A 24,673-nucleotide genomic window follows, 5' to 3' on the forward strand; every position below is an offset into this window, starting at 1 on the left:
CACATAAATGTGCAAAGCGCGAACCACATCCAAATTCCTCAATTTGTCCCTTTTCTTGGAACCCTCGGGGGGGTTGAAACACAGGAAGAACAATATCCTGATTTAAATGGAAAGTAGAAACCACTTTTGGTAAAAATGTAGGCACTGTTCTCAGCACAGCCCTGTCATCATGGAAAATTAAGAAAGGAGACTTACAAGACAATGCTCCCAACTCTGAAACTCTCTTAGCAGAGGAAATAGCTAACAAAAATATCATCTTCCAGGTTTGAAATTTTAGGTCAGCCGACCTTAACGGTTCAAAAGGAAGCTTTTGAAGAATTTCCAACACCAGAGATAAATCCCATGGTGCTACTGGTTGTTTGTATGGAGGTTTTAACCTGGTAACCCCTTGAAGAAAGGTTTGTACCTCCGGAATCATGGCCACTCGTTTCTGAAAGAAAATAGATAAGGCCGAAATCTGAACTTTAAGAGACTGGAGACTCAGTCCCAAAGAAAAACCATCCTGAAGAAATTCAAACAACTTAGTTAACTTGAACCTAGCCATGTGAGTCTTCTGATGCTCACACCACCGAATATACGTCTTCCAGACCCTGTAATAATTAGCTGAAGACACTGACTTCCTAGCCTTGATCATAGTATTTATCACCGCCTCAGAAAATCCTTTATTCTTTAAAATGGTGGAGGCACACCCGATGCAAATGTGTGTCTAGAAGGACTCCCAAGAACTGAATCCTTTGGGATGGAACCAGTTGTGTGTTTGAAAATTCAACAGCCAGCCGTGAAGCTGCAGAAACTGAATAGCCTCTGTCAAGTGCTGTTGTAATTTCACTGCCGATTCCGCCTTGAACAACAGATCATCCAAATAAGGTATCACTATAATACCCTTCAAACGGAGAACGGCTGCCATAACAGACATGATCTTTGTGAATACCCTCGGAGCCGTTGCCAGCCCAAAGGGTAGAGTCTGAAACTGGTAGTGCAGATCTCCTATTGCAAAGCGTAGAAGAGACTGATGTTCCCGGTAAATGGGCACGTATAAATACGCGTCCTGGATGTCCATGGACACCAAAAATTCTCCTTGGTCTAGGCTCACTAGTACTGACCTCAGAGACTCCATTTTGAAATGGTCCACCCACAGGTGGAGATTTAACGACTTTAAATTCAGAATGGGTCTGAATGATCCATCTGGCTTGGGTACTAAGAAAAGAATAGAATAAAATACTTTCTTTCTCTCTTCCCGTGGCACCGGAACCACCACTCCTTTTCTAGAAGAGACTGAGCTGCCACTAAAAGAGCAGTCCTGAGCCTTGACTCCTTTGGAAGTGGCATGGGTAAGAACCTTCTTGGAGGAACACCCCTGAAAGGTATTTTGTATCCCTGAGAGACAATGTCCAGAACCCAATGATCCTGATCGAACAAGGCCCAGGTGTCCCGAAACTGTAAGAGGCGACCCCCCACTCTGAGGACAGAAGGAGGAGTCCCCAGGTAGTCATGCCGAGGGCTTGTCTTCCCCGTTGGTGCTCTGTTCCTTATTAAATTCACCAAAGCGAGATTTTGGGGCCTTTCCTTTCCCCGACTGAAATTTTCCTCTGTAAGAGTGTCCTCGAAAGGACGCACCTCTTCTAGGGAAGGGACGAAAGAGCAGCCGAAAAGCCAAAATATTTGAGTTTTGCTTAGCCGAGGGAGCAGGGAGAAAGGTAGCCTGCCTAATAATTTCCTCCAGCTCGGAGCCAAAAAGCAGTTTTCCTTTAAATGCTAAGGCCTCTAAGGCATTTTTAGACTCATTATCCGCTTCCCATGCTTTAAACCACAGAACTCTCCTGGCATTTACAGAGATAGCGGGCACCTTAGAAGCCATCGTAAGAGCTTCTTCCTCAGCTTCCAAGACATATTCAGCTGCCACCTTCAACTTTTCTGCCAGAAGCAAGACTCCTGGATCTGCGTGCACCATTGTACACAAACTGCCCGCCCATACAATCATGGCTTTTGAAACCCATGCAGAAGCGATAAGAGGCCTGAGAGTGAATCCCACCCCCTCAAACATAGCTTTAAGGTTTCCTTCAAGCTTCTTTTCCACGGGGTCCTTAAAAGCCGCACCGCCTTGAACAGGAAGCACTATAGCTTTTGAAAGTCTGGCAACGAGGCATCCAGCAAAGGAACCTTTTCCCAGAGATTAACATGCTCCTCAGGCATAGGATAAAGACTTAAAAACCGTTTAGGCATCTGGAGTCTTTTATCGGGCGTTTTCCAAGCCCCCTCCAAAAGATCCTGTAAACCTTCATCTGATGGGAAGGTAACAGCCTCTCTGCGCTGCCTTTTAAACACCCCTTTAAAAGGAGTCTTGTCCTCCTCTGACAAGTTTAAGGCCTGCTTCACTGCAGAAATCAAGTCCTCCACTCCGGGGGCCGAAGCATCATCAATATCATCACCCTGTTCACAGGGAATATCAGAAGTACACTCCCCCTCTTCACCCGAATCTATCGGTATAAGGGGAACTGAATAAGACTGTCTGGAAGTCCCTTAAGAATCATTGTCAAATTTATCCAGCAGTGCTGATACATTTTGCAGTATCCTGCATTACTTGCAGCAAACCAGGCTCTGCTTGAGTTAAAGTCAAGGAGCCCGAGGAATGTTGAGAGGTCTAGGAGAAGAAACCAAAACATCTCTCTGCTTATCCAACAACTGCACTAAGGCAGTAACCGACCTGCCTAAGGCACTGGCCCACGCAGGTTCTGTCTGCTCTACCCTCTGAGATACATTTCCCATGGGTCTCACAGCTGCGTAAGCAGGGCACAATCCCCCTTGAGTCACCTGTTCAGGGGTAATTTGAAGTGCACAATTACTGCACGTGCTCAATGTGTAAAGGGCTCCCTCCCCCAAAGCTACAGACTGTTGCTCGGTCATGAAAATAAACTCACACAGTGCAAAATGACAGGCGCGTAGTACTGAGAGAATATATTGCAGCACTTATCTGTCTGTAGCTCCTGAAGCTTCCTCCAGAATGCAGGGGGTAGCAATGCCCAGGAGAATCGATCACTCAGCTAGAAACAGCGCTTCAGCTCCGCAGTCAGTGTCTCCCAAAACGGCGCCAAGCAGAGTGAGGGAAGAGACCATCTGTCCCTGCTACAACGGGGTCTGTGGATTTTGGCGCCAAAACTAGCCCCCTGTAGCCGCTCCCATCTGCGGATCCTCCTATTCCCATTGTCTCCCCTCCGAATGGGGACCACATGGAATCGCCCGCAGGCCCTGTAACAAGCTGCTGTCTTTTTTGTATAAAGAGCTCAGCTTGCAAACCCCTGTAAAATGGCCCCTGCCATAACGGAGCGCCTGTCCTCCATGATCCTCACCTGCGTGAAGCCCGTTCAGGGACACCCCAGGGCCCAGGCAGCCTCTTAAGAGAGACTGAGAGCGCTGCACAGAGAAGCAGACAGTGTCTCCTCCGTGCGCAGGGAGCTGACAGGATGCGCTTCTGTCAGCCCCTGCTGTGCTGGCAGTGTGAGGATTCTAATAGAATCCTCACACTGTGTCCTACCTAAAGTGTAAAATTAATTAAATAAAAAACACCTAACTACCTCTAATCTTCGGCTGCACAGCAGCCCTTCAGCATAGCACCCACTCCGGTAGGCACCTAAAATGAACTGAGGATTCTGGGATGCGATGGGAGGAGCCTACCCCTCTAAAAAGATTTAGCATAGGTGCCTGGCTCCTGCGTACCCGCCTACATCCCAATGTGAGCTGTGTCACCAGGACCATTGAAAGAGAAAAGTACACTTAAGTCATTGTCATATCTTCCTTATGCTGTTATAACAAACAGAATTTGACTCAGCTAACTTGAATGGAGAATGTCAGAGAATAAAACCATGTAACCTTCACACAGTGGCATAAGTTCATCCCAGTTGCCCAGAGGCAAGATACATGTTGGTGCCCCCCTCACCATGCCTTTTTTAAAGGTTGCGTTCAGTGGGCGGTGTTTACCTGTTCGCTAGGCAGCGAACATACACAGCCTAGCAAACAGGACTGAACCAGGACCTTAGTGTTAAGTGCATATCCTTAAGACACACACCCTTTTCTTTTTTTTTTTATTTTCTTTCTTACCCCACTTATGCAGCTGCATGGTAAACTCCCACCCATCTTGGGGCCGTTTCTGCCTTACAAATGTACCTTAAAAGGACAAAAAAGAAGGAAAAAAATAAAAATAAAAAAATAAACGTAAAAAATAAAATAAAAAGAGAAAAAAAGAAAATAAATGAATAAGTAAATAAAGAAGGATACATACATTGACTGCCCGAATACACCACCTTTTAACCTAGTTTTATAGTTCTCACCCGCCGCCCATACCCTACCAAGCCTACAAGTACCATATCTGTTCTTATTTGGATTTATTGTCCTAACTTGTTAATACTTTTTTCCTTGTGGAGCCGATAAACGACCAAGTATAGATATACTCAACCCCACTCAGTATACATGAAGAAAGAAAGAAAAGAGAAAGAGAAAAAAAAAAAAAAAAAAAAAAAAGAGAAGAGGGAAGAAGGAAACTATTCATCCAGCCAGCGGCCCCAATCTTTATAAAATTTACTCATTGTCCCCCTACACATATGAATATACTTCTCATGTTTTACAGTAAAGTCCATTAGTGCTCTCCATTCCTCATATAATGGACCAACCTCTGCCAACCAGGTCCTAGCGATTATGACTTTGGCCAATGCACACGCATTATTAATAAAGGCCTTATCCTCATTGGGGGTATGCCCATTACTTTGCACATTTAACAAACAAGCTCTATTTGTCAAATGCCCCTTATTCACCCCCACTCCTACTAGTGTTTGTATCACCTTCTCCCAAAAACTTTGTACCTTTGGACACTCCCACACCAAATGATAAAATGAGCCTGGGAGGGATTTACATTTCGGGCATAATTCCGATGTTCTGCCCCGAATTTCATTAATCTAGTCGTTGTCATATAGGCCCGATGCAGTATAAACAGCTGGACCTGTTGCACTCTCACTGCATTTGTTGCTTTGGACACTGACGCCATTGCCTTAATCCAATCATCTGTTTCTATCAAGCCTATATCCCCCTCCCATTTCACTCGGAGACCATCTAAATCATCTCCCTCCCCCTGCAGTAACCGGTTATAAATTGTGGAAATTCGCTTATTTTTCTTATCTGATCTAAGTATTTTCTTGAGTGGGGACGTCCCAAACCTTGGTGAATTATTAGCAAAATGGGCCCCCAAGGCATCCCTTAGCTGTAGATATCTAAAGAAGTAGTTTGTGGGAATTGCATATTCCTCCTGTAGTTGCTTAAAGGTTTTAAATATATTATTATAATACAGCTGGCTTACAGCATTGATCCCTTTGGAACCCCAAACTGCAGCCACCTGAAGAGATTTCACTTCTTTTATACCCTGCGAATCATTAAGGGGATACTCTTCATCTATTTCATTAAACCCCACCATCTTATTCACTGCTCTCCAGATCTTTACTGTCTGGATTACTATGGGAGAATCGTTTTTATGGGTCTGTCCCTTCACTAGTTTCTGCAGGGGTGTTATCCCCTTCTCGTACTGCGTAACCGCCATTACCACCGCCTCGTTCTTGTATATAGGCCCTACCCAATCCTCTAGTAATGTACATTGACTAGCCATATAATACCATTTCAGATTGGGCAGGGCAAGACCCCCTTTATCTCTTTTTCTAGTTAAGATTTGCAGTCTAATTTTTGAACGAGCATTATTCCAAATAAACGAGACTAATATGCTATTAATTTTCCTAAAATAGGAATCCGGAACATATTCTGGCGACTGCTGTAAAGTGTAAAGAAATTTCGGGAGCACCACCATTTTTATCAAGTTTACTCTGCCTGACGTTGTCAAGGGGAGTTTACTCCAGACTTTTATTTTCTTCGAGAGGTGCCCCACTAAAGGATCTAGGTTTAATTTCTTATATTCACCTGGGGCACGGGATATCCATACCCCCAGATATCTAAAGGATTCCACCCACCTAAGAGGGGTATCAATTGTAGGAGAGTGTGAATCACTTGCTCTAATTGCAAAAATACTGGACTTATTCCAATTCACACTAAAACCTGAATATCCACCAAATTCCGCGATGACACTCATAACCGGCGATGCTGCCCTGACACCATCGGCCAGAAATAATAAAATATCGTCGGCATAGAGTGCCACCACGTCCTCCGTATCCCCAGTCTTAAATCCCTCTATTTCGGGGTGTTGTCTCATAATACACGCCAGTGGTTCTATAGCCAAGGCAAATAGAACCGGCGAAAGCGGGTATCCTTGCCTTGTACCTCTATACAAGGGAAATGGTTCTGATATATGTCCATTTATCGCCATCCTGGCCCTTGGGTCTGTATAGAGTAGTTTTACCCACTTTATGAATCTTGGCCCAATTCCCATTGCCCCCATCACCTCCCAGAGGTAAGGCCACTCGACCGCGTCAAAAGCTTTGACCGCGTCGAGCGACATCACCACCGGGAGGGGACGGTCCGCATGTGGGGCCTGCAAATGTAGATACAACTTACGCAAATTGATCGACGTCGCCTTCCCCGGCATAAAGCCGGTTTGGTCTGAGTGGACCAGCCTATCCGTGCGTCTGTATAGTCTAGTTGCCAATACTTTCGCCAGAATTTTTGCCTCAGTGGCTATTAAGGAGATCGGTCTATATGACTCTAACGATAGTGAATTTTTTTCTGCTTTCAATAAAACCACTATTTTAGCATCGAGCATAGATTTAGGGAGACAATTATTTTCATATCCTGCATTAAAGGTCTCTAATAGCCAGGGGGCCAGCATTTCTGAATATTTTTTATATATTTCAGCCGGGATGCCGTCAAGCCCCGGAGATTTACCCCCTGGCAGGGTCCCAATAGCCTCCCTCACTTCTGTTATATTAATGGGGGCCTCCAGCTGCATCATGTCTTCATATGCTAGTTTTGGCAGCCGTATATTTCTCAAATACTCCCTTATTTCTAACTGGGTGCAGTCTATTCTGGATTCATAGATTGTCCTAAAGTACTCACAAAAGGTGTTACTAATTTCATTACTCTCACATAATTCTCTCCCGCTTGGGTCTATTATTCTTACGATTATATTAGACGGATTATCAATTTGTGCGAGTTGAGCCAAGAACCTCCCCGATCTATCTGATGTTGCGTATCTAATCTGAGAACTATGTAGCATCATTTTAGCATTTTCCTCCTTCACACAATTGACCCATCGCTCCTTTGCTTCTAGCCACTCTTTTTTCGACTCCGCATCCTTACTCATTAAGTACCCCTTCTCTCGGACATCACACTCCACTTCTAACTTATGTATTTTAGCCCGGCTTTCTCTTTTTAATTCACTAATGCTTTTTTTTAAACTCCCCCTCATACATGCTTTGAAACAATCCCATACATTATCTGCTGAGGTAGTACCTCTATTTAACTCCCAATACTCCTTCCATTCCTCCTGATAATTCATCCTCCCCTCTAGTTTATCCATCCACCTTGCATCGAATCTCCAGAAGGAATTCCTTCTACCATCACCATCCATCAGTTCCAGGGATATCGGGGAGTGATCCGAGATACCCCTGGTTTTATATTCCACATTTAACACTTTAGGCATTAATTTTAAGGATATAAGCATCAGATCGATCCTGGAGAAGGAATGGAAGGTGGATGAAAAACACGAATATTGAACTGTCTCTGGGTTCCTTTCCCTCCACGGATCGACCCACCCCAGACTTTTAACAAATATATCGAACCCTTTATTATTCCTAATGCCCACCGTGGGCGCCGCACTCCACCTGTCCCGCTGTATATCCAAGATATTATTAAAGTCCCCAGTACAAATTACTGGGAGATCTGGTGCGTCAGCTATAAACTCAGTTGCCTTTTTTAATACTTCGAATGAAAATGGAGGAGGAATGTACATCACCAACAATAGCACCTGACTAGAGTGTATGGTGCAATCGAGGAAGATGTATCGCCCATTAGGATCAATCCTTTTGCGATTACATATAAATGGAAGAGATTTTTGAATCAGAATAGATACCCCCCTAGAGGATGTAGTAAAGGGGGCATGAAACGTCACCCCCACCCAGGTTTTTTTTAAGCATAGTAAATTACTCCCTGTTAAATGAGTTTCAACTTATGTCTGCATTATACTGCTTAACCTGTTTCAACACAAGGGATCTCTTAATTTTATTATTCATACCCCTCACATTCCAAGAGGTAATCACCACCATCTTATCTCACACAGCTTCATTTTTAGCCACCATCTTAAACATCGCCCACTCAATTGGTTGTTATGTACTCTCTTCCAAATGACCTTTTCACACTCCTTTAATCGCCACCATTTACAGAGTACACAACAAAACACAGAAAAAAATGATCTTAGTGTTTTATACCCTAACAATATTATCCTACTATTACCACGGGTTATAACCTCCTCACACATTTGATCACCTCCACTCTGAATAGTACCAAAACAGATTAAAGCAAAAAGTAATCTTGGCCACTCATGCCATAGTAAATCAACTGAAACCATAGCGCTCGTACAGAATGCCATGTGTGGTTTTTGCCACCACCTCATTAGGTTATGGGAGCTCGGTGAGCTATCTAGTCGGGCAGACCATTCATACACTTTATACACACACCCCCCCCTCCTCCCCCCGCCCTGCATACCATACCCCCCTTGGCATACTTGTACCCTATAACACAACACACAACTGAAAGAGAAAAAATACAAGAAAATTAACCCTGCAAGGGAAGAACACCCATCGCAGAGCAAAAAAAGAAAAAAGAAAAAAAAAGACAAAAAAAAACTGTCGCACCACATCTAAGGGGCTATGCTCTTTTAAGGCTCACCAAAAGGCGGTGAGCCCCCTGGACTACATTTGACATATTATGACCAAGTTGCTTTATACATCCTTATTAATTTGTTGCTAATTGTTGGGGCCCAGGGGCCCATTTATCAATCCAGGCTGCAGCCTCATTTACTGTCTGGAAAAAGATTGTTTCGTTCCCTGCGACGACTCTCAGCTTTGCTGGGAATATCATGGAATATTTGAGCCCCTTTTCACGGAGCCTACGCTTAATCTCAAAAAACTTAGCCCGATCTTTCTGTACTTCAATTGCGAAGTCTGGGAATAACGAGAGTTTAGCTCCATTGTACTCCAGAGGGCCCTTTTGTCTGGCTAATCGAAGCACAGTGTCCCGGTCCTGAAAGTTCATGAGTTTCATGATAATAGTCCGTGGTGGAGCTCCGGGAGGAGGGGGTCTAAAGGGAACCCGATGGGCTCTTTCAATAACAAAAATTTTTGAAAAAGAATCTGTTCCAAGGTTGGCTTTTATCCATTTTTCCAAAAAAGGGATAATCTCTCCCCCTTCCGCCCGTTCCGGCAGACCCACTAGCCGTACACACACCCTTTTCATCTCTGACTCCATTCCCTATCCCACCACATGCCTTTACTTGCCCCTCCTGGCTTGTTCCCACTACATCACCCAGCAGGAACTTACTTTCAATCGACATCTGCAAAAATTGTGTCCTGCACTGCTGCTGATACCTGCTGGCTGTGGCACTCGGGTTAACAGCACACATTGAGCACAGAAGTGGGGGCCACTGCATGCAATAAGAGAGCCGCTGGGCAGCACCTCTTCTAAATGCAGGAATGAGCAAGGAAACAGAACTTCAGGAGGCAATGAAGCCAGTCCCCCCTTTAAGGCTGGCGCCCGGCGGCAGATGACTCCATTGCCTCTGGAGTTCCGCCACTGCCTTCACAGCATTACTGCAACAATATGTTCGAAGAAGAAGATATATACCTCTTAAACAAAGCTCTGTATAGTCTACAACAGAGTGGTTGTTGTTGGTTTATTAAGTTAAATGCTGAACTACAGGAAATGACTTTGTAGTCAATGACTGATCACCACAAACACATCGAATAAAAGCTCTTCATTATACCTTGTATGTGGATGATCTGTTACCAGCAGGCCAGAAACAGCACATCACAGATGTCAAGTGACTGTCAGGATAAAATATGTAGGTCCTGGACACTACTTGCTATACTTGAAAATATTACAAGATCAAGACAAAGGTGTCATATTCATTGATATGCAAATATAGGGGCAGATGTATTAAGGCCCCCATACACTATGCGATATGGGAACGATTTCACCCGATTCGGATGAATCGGGCAGTGAAATCGGCCCAAATCGCACTTGTAGACATCCCCTCCGATCCGATGCGCGGTCCCCTGCGCATCGGATCGGGGTCGGGAGGTCGAACGGGCTGCACATAAGATTTGCCAAATCTTATGTGCAGCCCAGCCCCGGAGCCGTGCGGGGGACAGCAGCGGGCGGGGGATGCCGGCTATAGAGAGCCAAGTAGCGATTGGCTGAGAGAGATCTCAGCCAATCAATGGCTTGCTAGTCATCTCTATGGGCGTTTTTTTTTCCTCCAAGTTATCTGTTCCTCCCGGCTCCCACCGCTGCCCTGCAGCCAGCGTCATGTCATCAAGTTCTCCTTGCTCGCCTCCCGCTGTCACCCCACCACAACACAGCTTCCTCCTGCCCGGGTCCCTATGTAGCCTCTCCCTGCTCGGCTCTCAATTAGCCGGCATCCCGCTGCCGTCCCCCACACGGCTCCCTCCTCCTGCAGCTCCCCGGGGACTGCATATGATAAATCCATGCGATTTATCATATGCAAACCTTGGCACATCAAGTGCCTAATCGTGCTTCCCCCTCCCGGGGAGCTGCAGGGGAAATCAGGTCCGCCTTGTCCCTAGGACAAGTCGGACTAATGTATGGGGGCCTTTAAGCTTTAACAAGGGATAAATCCAAGGGTGATAAGGAGAGGTAAACGCCCAGCCAATCACCTACTAACTGCCATGTTACAGCCTGTGTTTGAAAAAAGTCAGTAAGGAGCTTATTGGCTGGATGTTTATCTCTCCTTATCACCCTTGCATTTATCTCATTAAGGCTTAATACATCTGCCCCTAATACATTGGTCAGGGAACTCAGTCCTCATTACCCCACACAGTGCATGTTTTGCTGGTAACCCAGCAGGTGCACAGGTGTACTAATTACTCACAGACACATATTATAAGGTCCGCAGGTGGAGTTAATTATTTCACTTGTGATTCAGGGTCTCTGTAGCATGCATGAGGAAGACTCAAACTGCAGTGATGACGCATTGGGAGGGTACAGTCTGGACAATGCAGACGTGTGCGAACCATTTTCGGAGCAGTTTGCAGAAGCTGTGTGATGTCACACACAGCCGCTGCAAGTCAGAAAATGTCAGCACTGCATCTGACTTCGCAGCTAGAAATATGATCATACTTCTGCGATGCTTATGCTGCCCATACACTTGTGAGATATTGCATGCAGTCATTCGATTTTGACCACATCTGGCGGATAAATTGAATGATTGTATGCATTAAGGGACGCTTCGACGCGAAGTGCGGGCAGGCCGTTGAATGTCGCGTCTATAGATCTTATGTCCTTCACATAATATCCATCAAATTGCAGGAGCAATCGCAAGTGGTTTTTAACCACATGCGATGCTCGAATGCAATCCGCGGGTGGGGGGGTGGGGGGCAAAGGGAACGCTTTCAGCAGCGTGGGGTTTGGAGAGAGGGGGCTGGAGGGACTGCTGGTGGCGTGGGAGATGGCGGCATTGTAGTGTAGCGTTAGCGGGCGTTGGAGGCAGAATTGTTTAAAACACTGGGCAGCCCTTTGATTGGCTGAGCTATCAGAGGGCTGTCCAGTGTTTAAACACTTCTGCCGCCACCACTGACCCCCTTCTAGCGCTATGCTACAATGCCACCCTCTGCCCGTCCTCTTCCAGCACCCAATGTGCCATCTCAAGATAGCATGCGACATTGGGTGCTGTAAGGGGGCACTTTTTGCACCACAAGATGCGATCGGGTTTGGTGGACATCGCACTTCGATGTCGCTTCGAATCCGATCGCATAAGGCAGCATTATGCATTTTTGCGATCACATTGCGGAGGAAGACTAGACCTGCTGGGCATACCTAGAATTAAATAGGAGTATGTTATACCATGTATAAAGAAAACTTTAGCAAAGAGGTCAAACTTAAAAACCATACGCAAAATATGTTTATGCAGCTACAAATAAATACAAATATGCAAAAGCTAGAGATCTGACAATAGGAGCAAGAAACAACCCAAACCTTTGTGAACAATAAAATATTTTAACTTGCACGTTATTGTTCTTTAAATATAAAAAGTTTGTTTTAAATAATTCTGCTGTTTTTATTTATTAAATATGTGATTATTAATATCTGACCACTGCCATTTATAACGCTTTAATTGAATTTATATGAAAAATAAAATTTGGTAAAAGATATTTACTTACACAGGACAATGTACTTTGAAATTATATTAATATCATACGGTGAACATATCACAGACTCACTACAACATACATGTAGCTAATGGAGAGATACATATTCCTCCTAGCCGGGTCTGGTTTCCCAGCAGGCCCCGGGGTTACCAAGGTAACACAGTTCCCAGTCCTCCCTCCTCTTCCCATGATGCACTGAGGCGGCTCTAAGTCCCCCCAGTGCGCCGCCATGTTGTCGGAGTGATAGGCAGCGGTAGGGACAAGGCTCCGGGGGCTGAGAGAGATACTGACACAATCCGGCTTCATCCTCCCGCTCCGCCCGTGAGTATACCGTCCACACCGGCCCCGGATGGCGCTGGGCGCTCCCGGCTCTCCCATTGCGGTGATATTTCGTGCGTTTCCAGCTCCGGAAGGGGGAGACGGGTGTTAGAAAAGGGGCCGGTCTTTGAGGCTGGATCCTCCCCCTGCCCATGTTTTGAGGCCTCTATTGTTACGGGAGCAGGCGGGGGGCAGCGAATTAACGCCAGTACGTAAAATTAAACTTGTACAATGTGGCATTAATGCAGCCATTAGGCGATGGCCGCGGCGGGGCCGGTGCTTGTGCTGTATTAGCTGCTAAAGTTTCTCGGTCAGGGACTGCTTTGTAGGGTGATCGCCTCAGCATGGGATCTGCTGATCTGGAGGCCCCAGCACTAGCCTGGTGCGTTCTGTGTAGGGTGGGATATGTGGCTGAGGTGGAACATGGCCTATTGTGCCCACTGATCTCTTGGTGCTAGAGCTGACATTGTTTTGTATGCATGTGACCGGCTAAGGCTACTATGTCTTCAGGTATTTATTTCTATTTACTACATCCTTTCTGTGTGTGTCGAAGTTTGTTCATAAAATTCGCAACCTATTTGATGGTTTGTATGTATAGAGCTGTATATCGGAGAGCACTGTGGTAGCCTGCTATCTTATAAAGTGTTCTCCAGTGTGAGGCTCTCATTTGTTTATAGGCTGCTGTGACTGGCCATACAAAGGGTGGGAGTTGGAGGATGTATTTTTTTTTCTTCTTCCTTTTAACAAAGAGTGGGGGTTAGGAATATGTTATTTGATATGACATTCGTTCACTATAGCAGTATGTTCTATCTGGTGGAATGTTTGGTCTTATACTGAATTCTCTTTCCTTTTTTGTTTTATTGAAGTTTTCTGATCATTCAGCCTCTGTTAGGTCATGGCATCACTGCCATGCCTAAATCATTTGTTTATATATGAATGTTTTTGTTTCTCTTCTGATTGGAATGATAGCACTTAGACTAATAACATGCCTTTTTTTTGTTTTGTTTTTTTTACACATGTTTTATCTGCCTTCAGTGGTCCAAAGTGATGCTAAGCTCCCTTGACAGGTTTCCGCTTATAGTCACTTTTCCTTGTACATTCCTTTCAAAAAGTTCTGCTCGTGGCTTGTTCACCTCTATTCTCCACACGATGCCTACAAACTATGCTTCTATTAACATTCTGTTCCATTTTCTTGTAAGGGGGTGCCCATACATATTTGTTGTCTAAAAAAAAGTCACGTGTGGTCATGTTGCCCGTGCCCACTTGAACCAAGATATAAAACATGGCACCATGTTTTCTTTTTCGTGAATAAAACGGTCACATCCTGAAAGCTCACTATTTTAAGCCACATTGTGCCAGTGTGAAAGCACATTCTAAACACTAGACTAATTTGTCACCGTGTGTGATCTAAGCCTCACTGAGAGTCCCTGGTTTTGTCCTATGTTTCTGTGATAATGCCCGTTAGCCACTATCCTTGCTGTCATCACATTGTGATCCCTTAATAGTTCTAATGTGACACACCCATGCCCTGTGGTCATCGCACGCCTCAACCCATGTCTCCCACTTAAGAGTATTTCTTGCTAGTGAAGACTGTTGCATATGTGTCGCTGTATCTGACGGACTTATTTTTCTTTTACAAAAGTATGCTTCAGCATAATGGTTGTCTTGCTGTGTCATTTTAAAGTACTTTCATAATATGCCAGCCTGTTGCCAACCCATTTAACTACACAGAGCTTGTCATGATCAAACTATATTACCATCAGCTTTAGGTACCACACTTTCATACTACTTTTGGCACAGCCACACTTACAGTAAATAGTCAGTGGCAATCCTAATGATCGGAGAAGAAGGCTTTGTCAACACACCGGAATCAAAGCCTGTCTCATATAATTCACTTCCTGTGCAGGTTTAGGGAAGGAGGAGGGTGAGAATAAATGCACTGCTAATGTTGAGGAGGGGTTTCATTACTTTTTAATTTTTCCTCACCATGGCAACTGATTTTGGTGTGACCCTGTACAGGAAACCTTTATATTAATAACCCTGTGGATTTCTTTTTTTTTTGTTTTTTTGCTTATAATGCAAGGAAAGCCATGGGTACTTTTGCGTTCAGTGAACAAATACCCGGCAGTGCTCCCCCTCCATTTTTTATTTGACTGAAATTTAGAATTAAGCTAGGGAACATTCCTTCCAAACTCTAAATATATCTCTGCAATTTCAAAATCTGTCCTTCTGCAGTGCAGTATGGTATTGCCATGATTCACTTTGTGCCTGTTTTTAGTTATTTGATTCTACATCCAAATTGGGCCCTAAATGTGCTTTAAGATCTAAAAGAGTTTGGTGATTACAAGGATTTGATGGACAAGGAAGGACTTTTTCACTACTGTGGATCCCATGCTTGTACAGTATTTGTAAAGAACTTTCTTCTTTTAAACTCACACCTGCACATCATACATGGCTTGTAATCTATATGAATGACTAGCCATCGATAGAGATGATGAAGGAGATATATAGTTAATCATTGAATGATGTAGAATTGCTGTCAGGAGGAAGAAAAAAGTGTGTATTTGTCTGAAGTGATGGGATACATTCAATTGTTTGTGCCAATGGGCACATGCGTGCACCTTATTTCTGCTCGCACCCTCCTGAAGGGGTGAGTAGAAATTTGAATAAGCTTTTAACCGCTCAAACTGCAATTTAGTAAGCAAATACTTTATATGTGTTTCGCTGGCCATCTGCAGAACAATTAAATACTGCTCATTACATAGGTATGCTTATAAATAAGTTAACTTCCCCTTATAGTGAATGAGTCTACAGTTATTTTTAGTTCTTTTTAATTCTTAACTGTTATTTAGAAAACATGGATATGCAGTTGTCCTTGGTATGCCACATATGGTCTTCTAGATACCGCAACTAAAATGGATCAAAATTCAAGAAGACCTTTGTTTATAGTGACCACAAAAAACCATTAATTGAATTGTTTAGAAATGTTTCTAGTGTAACCTTTTTTTTACTCAGGTACAGTACCTCTAGCAAGTACATCCACATACTGTAGGTGTGGTTCATGCATTAAACAGATAACATCCCAATGGTCTCATACATACAATGCTGGACTGCACTGTTTGTGTAGAACAATGGGCTGCTACAGGACATCTGACTGAGAACTGGTTGGTTATTTTGTACTTTGACCAAGGCAGCTCAATTTGCTAATTTTTCAACTGCAATGGTTTCTCATTTTCATTATGGAACTCCAGTGAAAAACACAATCTACCAAGGGCATTGAGAGAGGTAATACTCCAGGGTTGTAATAGCCATACATTCATTTGGAGTGCAATAGAAAACCGACAGAAGTGCCTTCAAACTGTTTGAACAAAAAAGGGGTCCGGGTTTAGTGTGAAAGGTTTGTGAACGCAATCCCAGGTCCGACCCATGTTACATAGTTACATAGTAGGTGAGGCTGAATAAAGACTTGTGTCCATCTAGTTCAACCTATGTTTATAATGGCTTATCCCTTGTATAGTATGTTCCAAAATTTTAAAGACAGATTATGTTACTTGTTCGTACTCATGGATGTTTTTAACCAATAAATGTTTATCCGACCTTATTTTAAACATATTTATAGTGTCTGCCGACACCACTTCTCCAGGAAGAGAGTTCCAAAGTTGGACTGTTCTGACTGTAAAGAATTTTTTTCTTCTAGATGAACAAAATCTTTTTTCTTCTAATCTAAACTCGTGCCCTCACGTCCTAGATTCCTGTCTAGCAGATAAAAGGCTGTTTAACAGTTCCTTAAATTGGCCCCTAATGTATTTATACATATTGAGCAGGTCCCCCCTTAAACGTCTCTTCTGTAGTGTTTGCGATGTGAAAGCGGTATAAATCGCTGATCCACGTTGTAACACTTAAATAATCGGCACTTTTATTGAATATGTCTAATGTAATTTTGATCCGAAAAGTGCATGTTTTTCGATTTTAAAATACCCCCCTATCTCCAATTTGATAAGTGGTGTGTTACAAGATGGCAGTGCCCTGTCTCACAGACCATCTTTAGGTAGAGAATGTTTTCATGACCATGACACTGGTGTTATTCATATATTACCTTCTCATTTACCAGATCTGAACCCTGTCAAGCCTTTGTAATACTGGAATGATGTCTGAGATAGTGATTTACCTCAATAGCAAACAGGAGTTTGACTTACTAATGGAAGAATATTACAGCATCCGTTGTGCACAATTCTAGTCGTTATTAGACTCTATGCCAGAGTGCAAACAAGCTGCATATGCGGTCCCAGGGTCTTAAAAATTACTTTATATTAGTACTTATTTTTGTCTACTACATGAAGCTAGCCTCTCATTGCCAACCTCATTTCACTCTTTATGTAAAGTTTGGCATAGATCCAGGATAATGGCCAGAGCTATGCACCGGGGTGTATTCAATGGTTTTTGCGAACTGTGACAGCGAGCAGTGCTGACTGTCACAGCTGCCCCCTGCACACTGCGTTTCCCCCTCGCTAGGCTTTTGTAGCAAGGGGGAAACAGTGTGTGAGGCAGTGTGCTCACTGCATTAGCCGTAATCCTCGCTATTTGGGGGAATCCTCACAGTCCTGTGACAGCGAGGATTCCCCTGGAACATATAATAGGGTGAGCGACCGGCTCAGAATTAAACAGCTTGGATCATTGTTTTCGGCAATCCCCATTTAACCCCCTCGCTGGCCGTGTTGAATATGGCCCAATGACTATCCCAGGTGGCACTCTTAACATGGATTTCTGCTCACACCCTTATTGCACAGTCTTGTCTGTATTTCAGCACCTCAGCAGAGAGCAACACCCCAGGCAGGGAAGACGAACTGCATCTCTTGAAAGATGCAGGGTGCTAGGGTGAGCACTGTCTATCAAAAGGGGTCCAAGAAAGGACAACTGTTGCACTGGCAAGAGTCCTACAAGAATATAGCACTAAAGCTGTGTACACACGGGGGGAGATATATTGCTCAGTGTCTCCTTTTCATCAGCGACCAGAGATGGTCGCTGATGAAAGGGAATCTCTGCTGGGGGAGCCACAGAGGGAATCAGCTGGTCGCAGGAGCAAGCTCCAGCGATTTATAAGGGGGCTAAAAAGGGAGCGCGCACCCGTCTATCACCTGTGCGCACTCCAATCGCTGGCAATATGGTTGCTCAGTGACCATATTGCCAGCTATTATATGCTGAAATCGCCCCTGTGTGTACACAGCTTACCAGATAAAAAAAAAAGTTAATGCTGGCACAGAATGGACAATGTTCATACTGACCCCTGTCCGACACTGAAATCACCTACCTTGGGCACGTGAGCATCAGAACTTGACCATGGAGCAAAGGGCATGAGTATACTGATCACCTGGGGAACAGATGGTATCAGGATGCACGGAGACATATTCCAGCGGAGGCATTGTGATGGCCTCAGCAATGTTATGCTGGGAAACCTTGAGTCCTGGCATTCATGCAGAAGTTACTTTGACACGAACCACTTGCCTCAACATTGTTGCCAACCATTTGCACACCTTCATGGAAATGGTTATTTCCTGTTGGCAGCGTCCTCTTAGCAGGATAATACACCCTGTCACACTGCAATAATTGATTAGAAATGGTTTAAGGACCATGCAAGGTGTTTATTTGCCTCTAGATTTCCCAGATCTGAGGGGCAGATTTATTAAGCTCAGTGAAGTGATAATGTGGCTGTTTTTTTATCACCGGCCAATCAATTACTAACTGTGAAGTTACAGGCAGGGTTTGAAAAATGACAAGTACGAGCTGATTGGCCGGTGATAAAAACCAGACACTATCACTTCACCAAGCTTAACAAATCTGCCTCTCAGTCTGTTATCCCACCAATTGGCAGTTCCCATTGTAATGTGATACTCACATTCAGCAACTGACAAATTCTAGGTGCCAGGTTGCCATAACTAATAAGATTTTAGTCTTGGTGGATATGTTTTAAAACCAGGTACCAATAAAACAAATTTTTAAAGCGTGGGGAAAGCACTTTTCTGGAGGTGATTACAGCCTAGATTGTGGGAGGATTTTATATTAGGAGTGCGTTCAATCAGTGTGGCTCCACCTCCTGAAACAATGTAGGCGATCTCTGGGTGAGCTGGACACTACTAATGCAGGAGCAACTTTTTTGATCCTGCAAATAAGAGTGAGACCATGTTACAAAGTAATGACGTTTGTTTGCCTCCCTCCGCGGCCACTGATTGGCTGGCTGAGAGTGCTCTATCTCAGCCAATCAAAAGCCGGAGAGTCATTTGACACATTATTTTAAAGATGTAATAGCCGCCGCTGCCCGCCCGCTACAGCGCTGGACAGTGGAGACTGATGGTCACCGACGCCCACCCTGACTGATCTGGTAATGCTGCTGCCCCACTGCTTCCTCCATAGCCACCCGCCCCCACTGCTCCTCACCGCCCTGCAGCTCCCTGTTATTTTTTTTACATGTGATAAATCGCATTCGATTTATCACATGTAAAAAATGGCACATCAAAGTCCTAATCGTATTTGTGAGCCTCCCGGGGAGCTGCCAGGCGGCTCTGAGGAGAATTGGGTCTGACTTGTCCTTAGGACAAGTCGGCTCTATGTATGGGGACCTTTACAATACGTATTACAAGTAAACCGTGTAAACTGTTTAATGTATCATTTTAAATATCACTAAACATTAGATGTATTTGTTTATTACATCATAATACACTTCAACGTATTTAACTGTTAATATATTGGCTTATCTTTGGCATAACTATATGCCATAATGCAGCCCTTTCATGTTCCCAGCATAGGGGATGCAAACTGTTTTTCAGAATGTTTTTCAAACAAATAAACTGCCACAAGTGAAGACAATAAACAGAAGTGTTTTAAATCCTGCACCTAAGAACAGAGTGTAATGCATTGTTACTGAACTTACTGGAGCATTCAGTAAAGAGTTTGTTGGACATTAGAAGACACATAGGTGCACTATTCTATTAAAGGCAAACAAAAAGGATTTACCCTGTTTTTTTTGTTTTTGTTTTTTTCCCCAAGTTTCTTTTCCTGATCACATCAAGTACAGAGCATTCTCTCCCCCCCCAAAAAAAAATAAAAATAAAAAACACGACCCGGAGAAAACACCATATTCACAATTGAATCCATGAAAATCGGTCATTTTATCAGGTATTTTTTTCTCTCGCCAAACTCAGTCACTTTGCACTAGTACAAGCTCGTACTCTCTTTTACTAAGCTGAAGTATATTAATGAACCACTCTAAGACATCATGACATAATTTTTAACTAGATCGGAGCATCTTCAGTTTTCTTCATTTTCACCAAAAAAGTGAAATTTCAGGCCTCTTGCCAGAACAGAAGATGTTGACTTTTGCACGTTTCTTATTCAGGTCAAGCCACAACTTTCTCATACTAGCCCATTTTGAATTTCTTAAGTTCATTACCCCCCCCCCCCCCCCCCCCTTAATACTTCATTTTATAAACTGACAACCTCCACTAGTGTTAGTTGGGGTATTGGTCTCTTCTCCAGTTTCTTTCTGAAATTGTAAGCTGTACTGCATGGAATAATGTGAATTTAGACTCTTTGGCATTATGTGAACTTGGGCCCGTTGGATCTGGTCTATAAAAATTTTAATATACTTTATTGATTTGGCTCCTAGAATGTACATGCATGTGTCAATCCCTTATATTATAAATGTGTGCTGTGTTGTAAAATATATATATATATATATATATATATATATATATATATATCGAAAAGGAATGGAGAAGGGAGCGCAGTATGAGCATAGTAATAAAACATTTTACTAAAAAGAGAATCAAGCTCACATACATATAAGTTAACAATTATCAGCTTGCCAGAATGAAACCCCCGCAACACGCCGACAGCTTCGGACCGGGACCAGCCGTATCACCGCCTGTGGAGCTTCAGTGGGTCAGGAACAAAACAGCACAGCGTTGTAGATTAGGCCACGCCCAACGTGTTTCGTCATTGATAGACTTCGTCATAGGATGTGTCCATTCAATGTGCTAGTGTGGTTTATATATCCATCATCACAGTCAATTAGCTATCTAGCTCTCACTTAAACATATCAAGCCGTCTGAACATATACATAATATAACAAAAGAAGGATTTTATACATAGATCACATAATACATTTTATACATGGAATACAAATAATCGTAACAATTTAATAAAAATATATATTCAAAATATCATTAAAACATCCGATTTAAGTATATCTAAAACTACTCATGATTTTACAATAAAAAACACTGCAATATCGCAGCCATGAAGGACATATGTCTACTAATAAAGAGGGAAACCAGAAAACAGAATATTAGTGATATAAATGTTTTGCATTTCATATCCAAGCTACTTAACAAATACAGTTTCTTATATAGCGCAGCATATTTGGTTGCATTAAATAATGGGACTAATGCTATAATTTAAGTTTAACTATGTCAAGTACATCCACACACTACTGCATTCTTCTTTTCCTTTGTCAAAGCTGTGCTTATAGGTCAATGTCGGCTATCTCAACAACTGTTTTCTTCTTTACCTTTTATAATTGATAATCAAAATCAGTTCCCTTGAGTACAGATTTAATATTGGTGAAAATAGGTTGTTCTAGCACTGCAATCTATTTTTTGGCCCAAAACTGCTTCACAAGAGAGCTGTCTGGGCTTGTGCGATGTTATGAAAGCGGATGTAACCATTTTTGCTGCAGCGCTGGTCTCTTGATTCTTTGCAAAGTTTCTACACGTTTTTGTTGTAATGTTAAATTCACAGTTGCACCTTCTGGTACCCAGTTTGCCAAAATAACACTCCCTTAATAACAAAAAAAAACCATGGCTTTGGATTTGCTTTGACACTCTTTTTTTCATTCTTGATTATGGTGTTTTCCAGTCCATTGACTGACATTTTCTCTTGGAATCTTACTGTAATAACTTTGCAAATCTGCATCGATTTGTTCCAAAATATCTACATATGTGATTTAGATTTCTTTCTGTTAGGCAGTGAGAGATTTTGGACCTATCTTAGCACAAACTTTTGTCATGTTTAGATCTTGTTGCAAAACTTGCCTAACCGTTTCATTTTCAATGTTTTATCATTTGGATGCTGATGGCTAATTCATACCGTTTTCTAACTTACCCCACATTTTCACTTGCTTTTGATGTGCGAGTTAGGGGACGTTCTTCTTTGACATCCTCACGACTGTCACATGAGCACATGACATACAATCTAGCCTGCAAGCCTCTGTTAGCATACAGAAAGATTTGGTGATCATTCTGTTCAATTTAAATAAAATCTCAAGTGAACATATTGCTTTACTTTTGAACTAAGGATTTTTATGATGCACGGGGAAACTTTTTTTTAATGCAGTGTGTCAGAAAATTAATTGTACAAGAGTGATGAAACATACAAGAACATTTTCCTAGGTTAATGTTACCTTACTCCTTTCAACAAGCACAATTTCATAAACTGTATGTGTATATAAAAGTCAGTCCCTGGGACCCTTACTTAAAATAATTGGGGTCCTACCTTGACCTTTCTGTGTTCTAATGAATTGATGGTTCTTATTAATCCCCCCCCCCCCCCCCCCATGGCTTTGCACATACCCAGCCTCCTCCTCCTCTATCCCCCACCTCGGCACATTATGCCAGCCTCCTAATTATAATAATCATCCAGATGGTCACTGGCAAACTTTGGACGTGACTGGATATGTGCTGGCTTAAGCAGGGAGACCTTTCGGGCACTGCTGGATTTGAATCCATGACGACGTAGTGTGTTACTAATGTTAAGCTTTGTGACTGGTTCCAGCTCTCTTGAGGTCAATGACCAGGTCCCCCCATGTAGTTCTGGGCTGATTCCTCAATGTTATCAAGATCATTGATACCCCACGAGGTGAGATCTTACATAGAGCCCCAGGTGGAGGGTGATTGTCAGTAATCTTGTATTTCTTCTTCAATTTTGTAATAATTGAGCCAACATTTGATTTCTTCTCACCAAACTGCTTGCATATTGTTGAGTAGCTCATCCCAGCCTTGTGCAGCTCTACAATTTTGTCCCTGGTATCCTTAGACCGCTCTCTGGTATTGGCCATGGTGGAGAGGTTGCAGTCTGTTTGAGGGTGTGGACAGGTGTCTTTTATACAGTTAACAAGAATAATAGAAGAGCTTCTTAATGTAGAAGTAACAGGTCTTTGAGAGCCAGAAATCTTTCTAGTTGGTAGGTGTCCAAATAATAATTTTCCTGTCTCTCACAGAAGTGTACCTATGATGGAAATTGCAGACCTCTCATCTTTTTAAGTGGCTCAACTTACACAATTGGTGGCTGTCCTAATATGTTTTTGCCCCACTGTGTGTGTGTATGTATGTATGTGTGTATGTATGTATGTATGTGTATATGTATGTGTATATATGTGTATGTATATGTATGTATATATATGTATATGTATGTGTATGTATGTATATATATATATATATATATATATATATATATATATATATATATATATATATATATATATATATATATATATATAATCTCTATCCGAAAGCTAGTGTGCCACCTTCTGTGTTTGTGCATGTGTGAGGAAGAGCTGTAGTTTCACTTTCTGCCAGCAGATGGCAGTGTTTTAGAGACTCATGGACACTATATATAGATATATAGGCGGAAAATAAGTGTGCCAATCGGACCTATGTTGGCCTTTTGACACTGTTGATGATTTCATGCATAGGTTGTGGAACTCGCCATCATGTCTAGTGGAAGCGCTAGTAACATTGTTTTATTATTTTGCATTTTCATGCAGATCAATTAAGAGATACAGGCTATCCTGTTTGCCTTAACTCAAACTTATCATGGACATCTCCATGTCTTTTTCTAACTCTTCCAGATCTCCCCATATTCACCCCCCCCCCCCCCCCCTCCTCCTTGCTTTGGGTGGGTTGGCTCATAGCATAAATGCTGTGATTATATTTATATTCTACTTTATATTATTATTTTTTAGGCTTGCGCTTTTTCTGGTTGCCACAGTTTTCCCGATCTGTTTAGTCTGTGTCCTAGGAGCACAAGCAGCTTTGCAGACGTTTGAGGGGGTGAGCGGTTTGTGAGGCTGTAAGTCTCCTGTCCTGGGGCATTTTGTTTAAAATATTGGTACTTATGTATTATCTGGGCTCCCATGTTAAATGCACCCCTTTTTTTCATACCCCTACTATCCAACTGCGCATGGAGTTGATTTTATATAGTGTGGCGAGCGCAGCGAGCCACCGTGCCCGAAGCGTGGCGAGCGCAGCGAGCCCCGCAAGGGGACGCGGTCTCATAAGAAAAACGGGAGCCCAGATATTACATAAGTACCAAAATATTTATTTATTTATTTTTGCGTGCCTCAGAAATACATTCATATGGATGATTATGGTTACTATTCTAAAATATTACTTGGTCCATCTAGTCCAGGGGTAGGCAACTCCAGTCCTCTGGAGCTACCAACAGTTCATTCAGGTGCACTCATTACTAACTAAAACATTGTAAAAGATCCACAGGTGGAGCTAATTACTTCACTTGTGATTCTGTGAGGAGACCTGAAAAACGTTAACTGTTGGTAGCTCTCAAGGAGTGGAGTTGGCTACCCCTGATCTAGTCTATTGCTCCTTTTTACTTGTAAGGCTTGGCTTAACAGTTGTGGTGCATACACATACATTTGTTTTTACAGGAGAGGGAAAAAAGGTACCAATTTTCCCCTAACATAGCTGTAGCATAAGATGATAGAAAAGGTTAAATAAGGATATGAAAGTAGTAAAGAAGTACCACATACATTTTTAATGATTTGTTTGGAGAAATGCAGTCGGGATCATGATTGTCTGAACCCTATAGCACACCCGAATAAAATTGTATGCAAAATATTGCAGTTTTAAACAATTGTCGTGTGCTAACATGAATACTGAAAAACCCCGAACTGCCAGTAAAATTCCCTTGATTAATGG

General features: G+C 42.8%; 1 protein-coding gene across 11 annotated transcripts in view; it reads left to right on the forward strand.

The window, feature by feature from the left end:
- Positions 1 to 12,538: 12,538 nt before the first annotated feature.
- The window catches only part of PUM1 (pumilio RNA binding family member 1), a 47,229-nt gene continuing 35,094 nt past the window's right edge, over positions 12,539 to 24,673 (forward strand). For 3 of the 11 annotated variants that reach the window (XM_083173402.1, XM_083173403.1, XM_083173404.1), the window contains exon 1: positions 12,922 to 13,196. In XM_083173402.1, the coding sequence (XP_083029528.1) occupies positions 13,187 to 13,196 (10 nt within the window). In that variant the 5' untranslated portion in view covers positions 12,922 to 13,186. Of the gene's footprint in view, positions 12,690 to 12,834; positions 12,895 to 12,921; positions 13,197 to 24,673 lie in introns of those variants that run through there. The other 8 variants (XM_083173408.1, XM_083173409.1, XM_083173410.1 and 5 more) reach the window with 5 other exon arrangements.

This window comes from Crinia signifera, chromosome 2, assembly GCF_055691185.1.
Source record: "Crinia signifera chromosome 2, ASM5569118v1, whole genome shotgun sequence".
NCBI classification, from domain to species: Eukaryota; Metazoa; Chordata; class Amphibia; order Anura; family Myobatrachidae; genus Crinia; species Crinia signifera.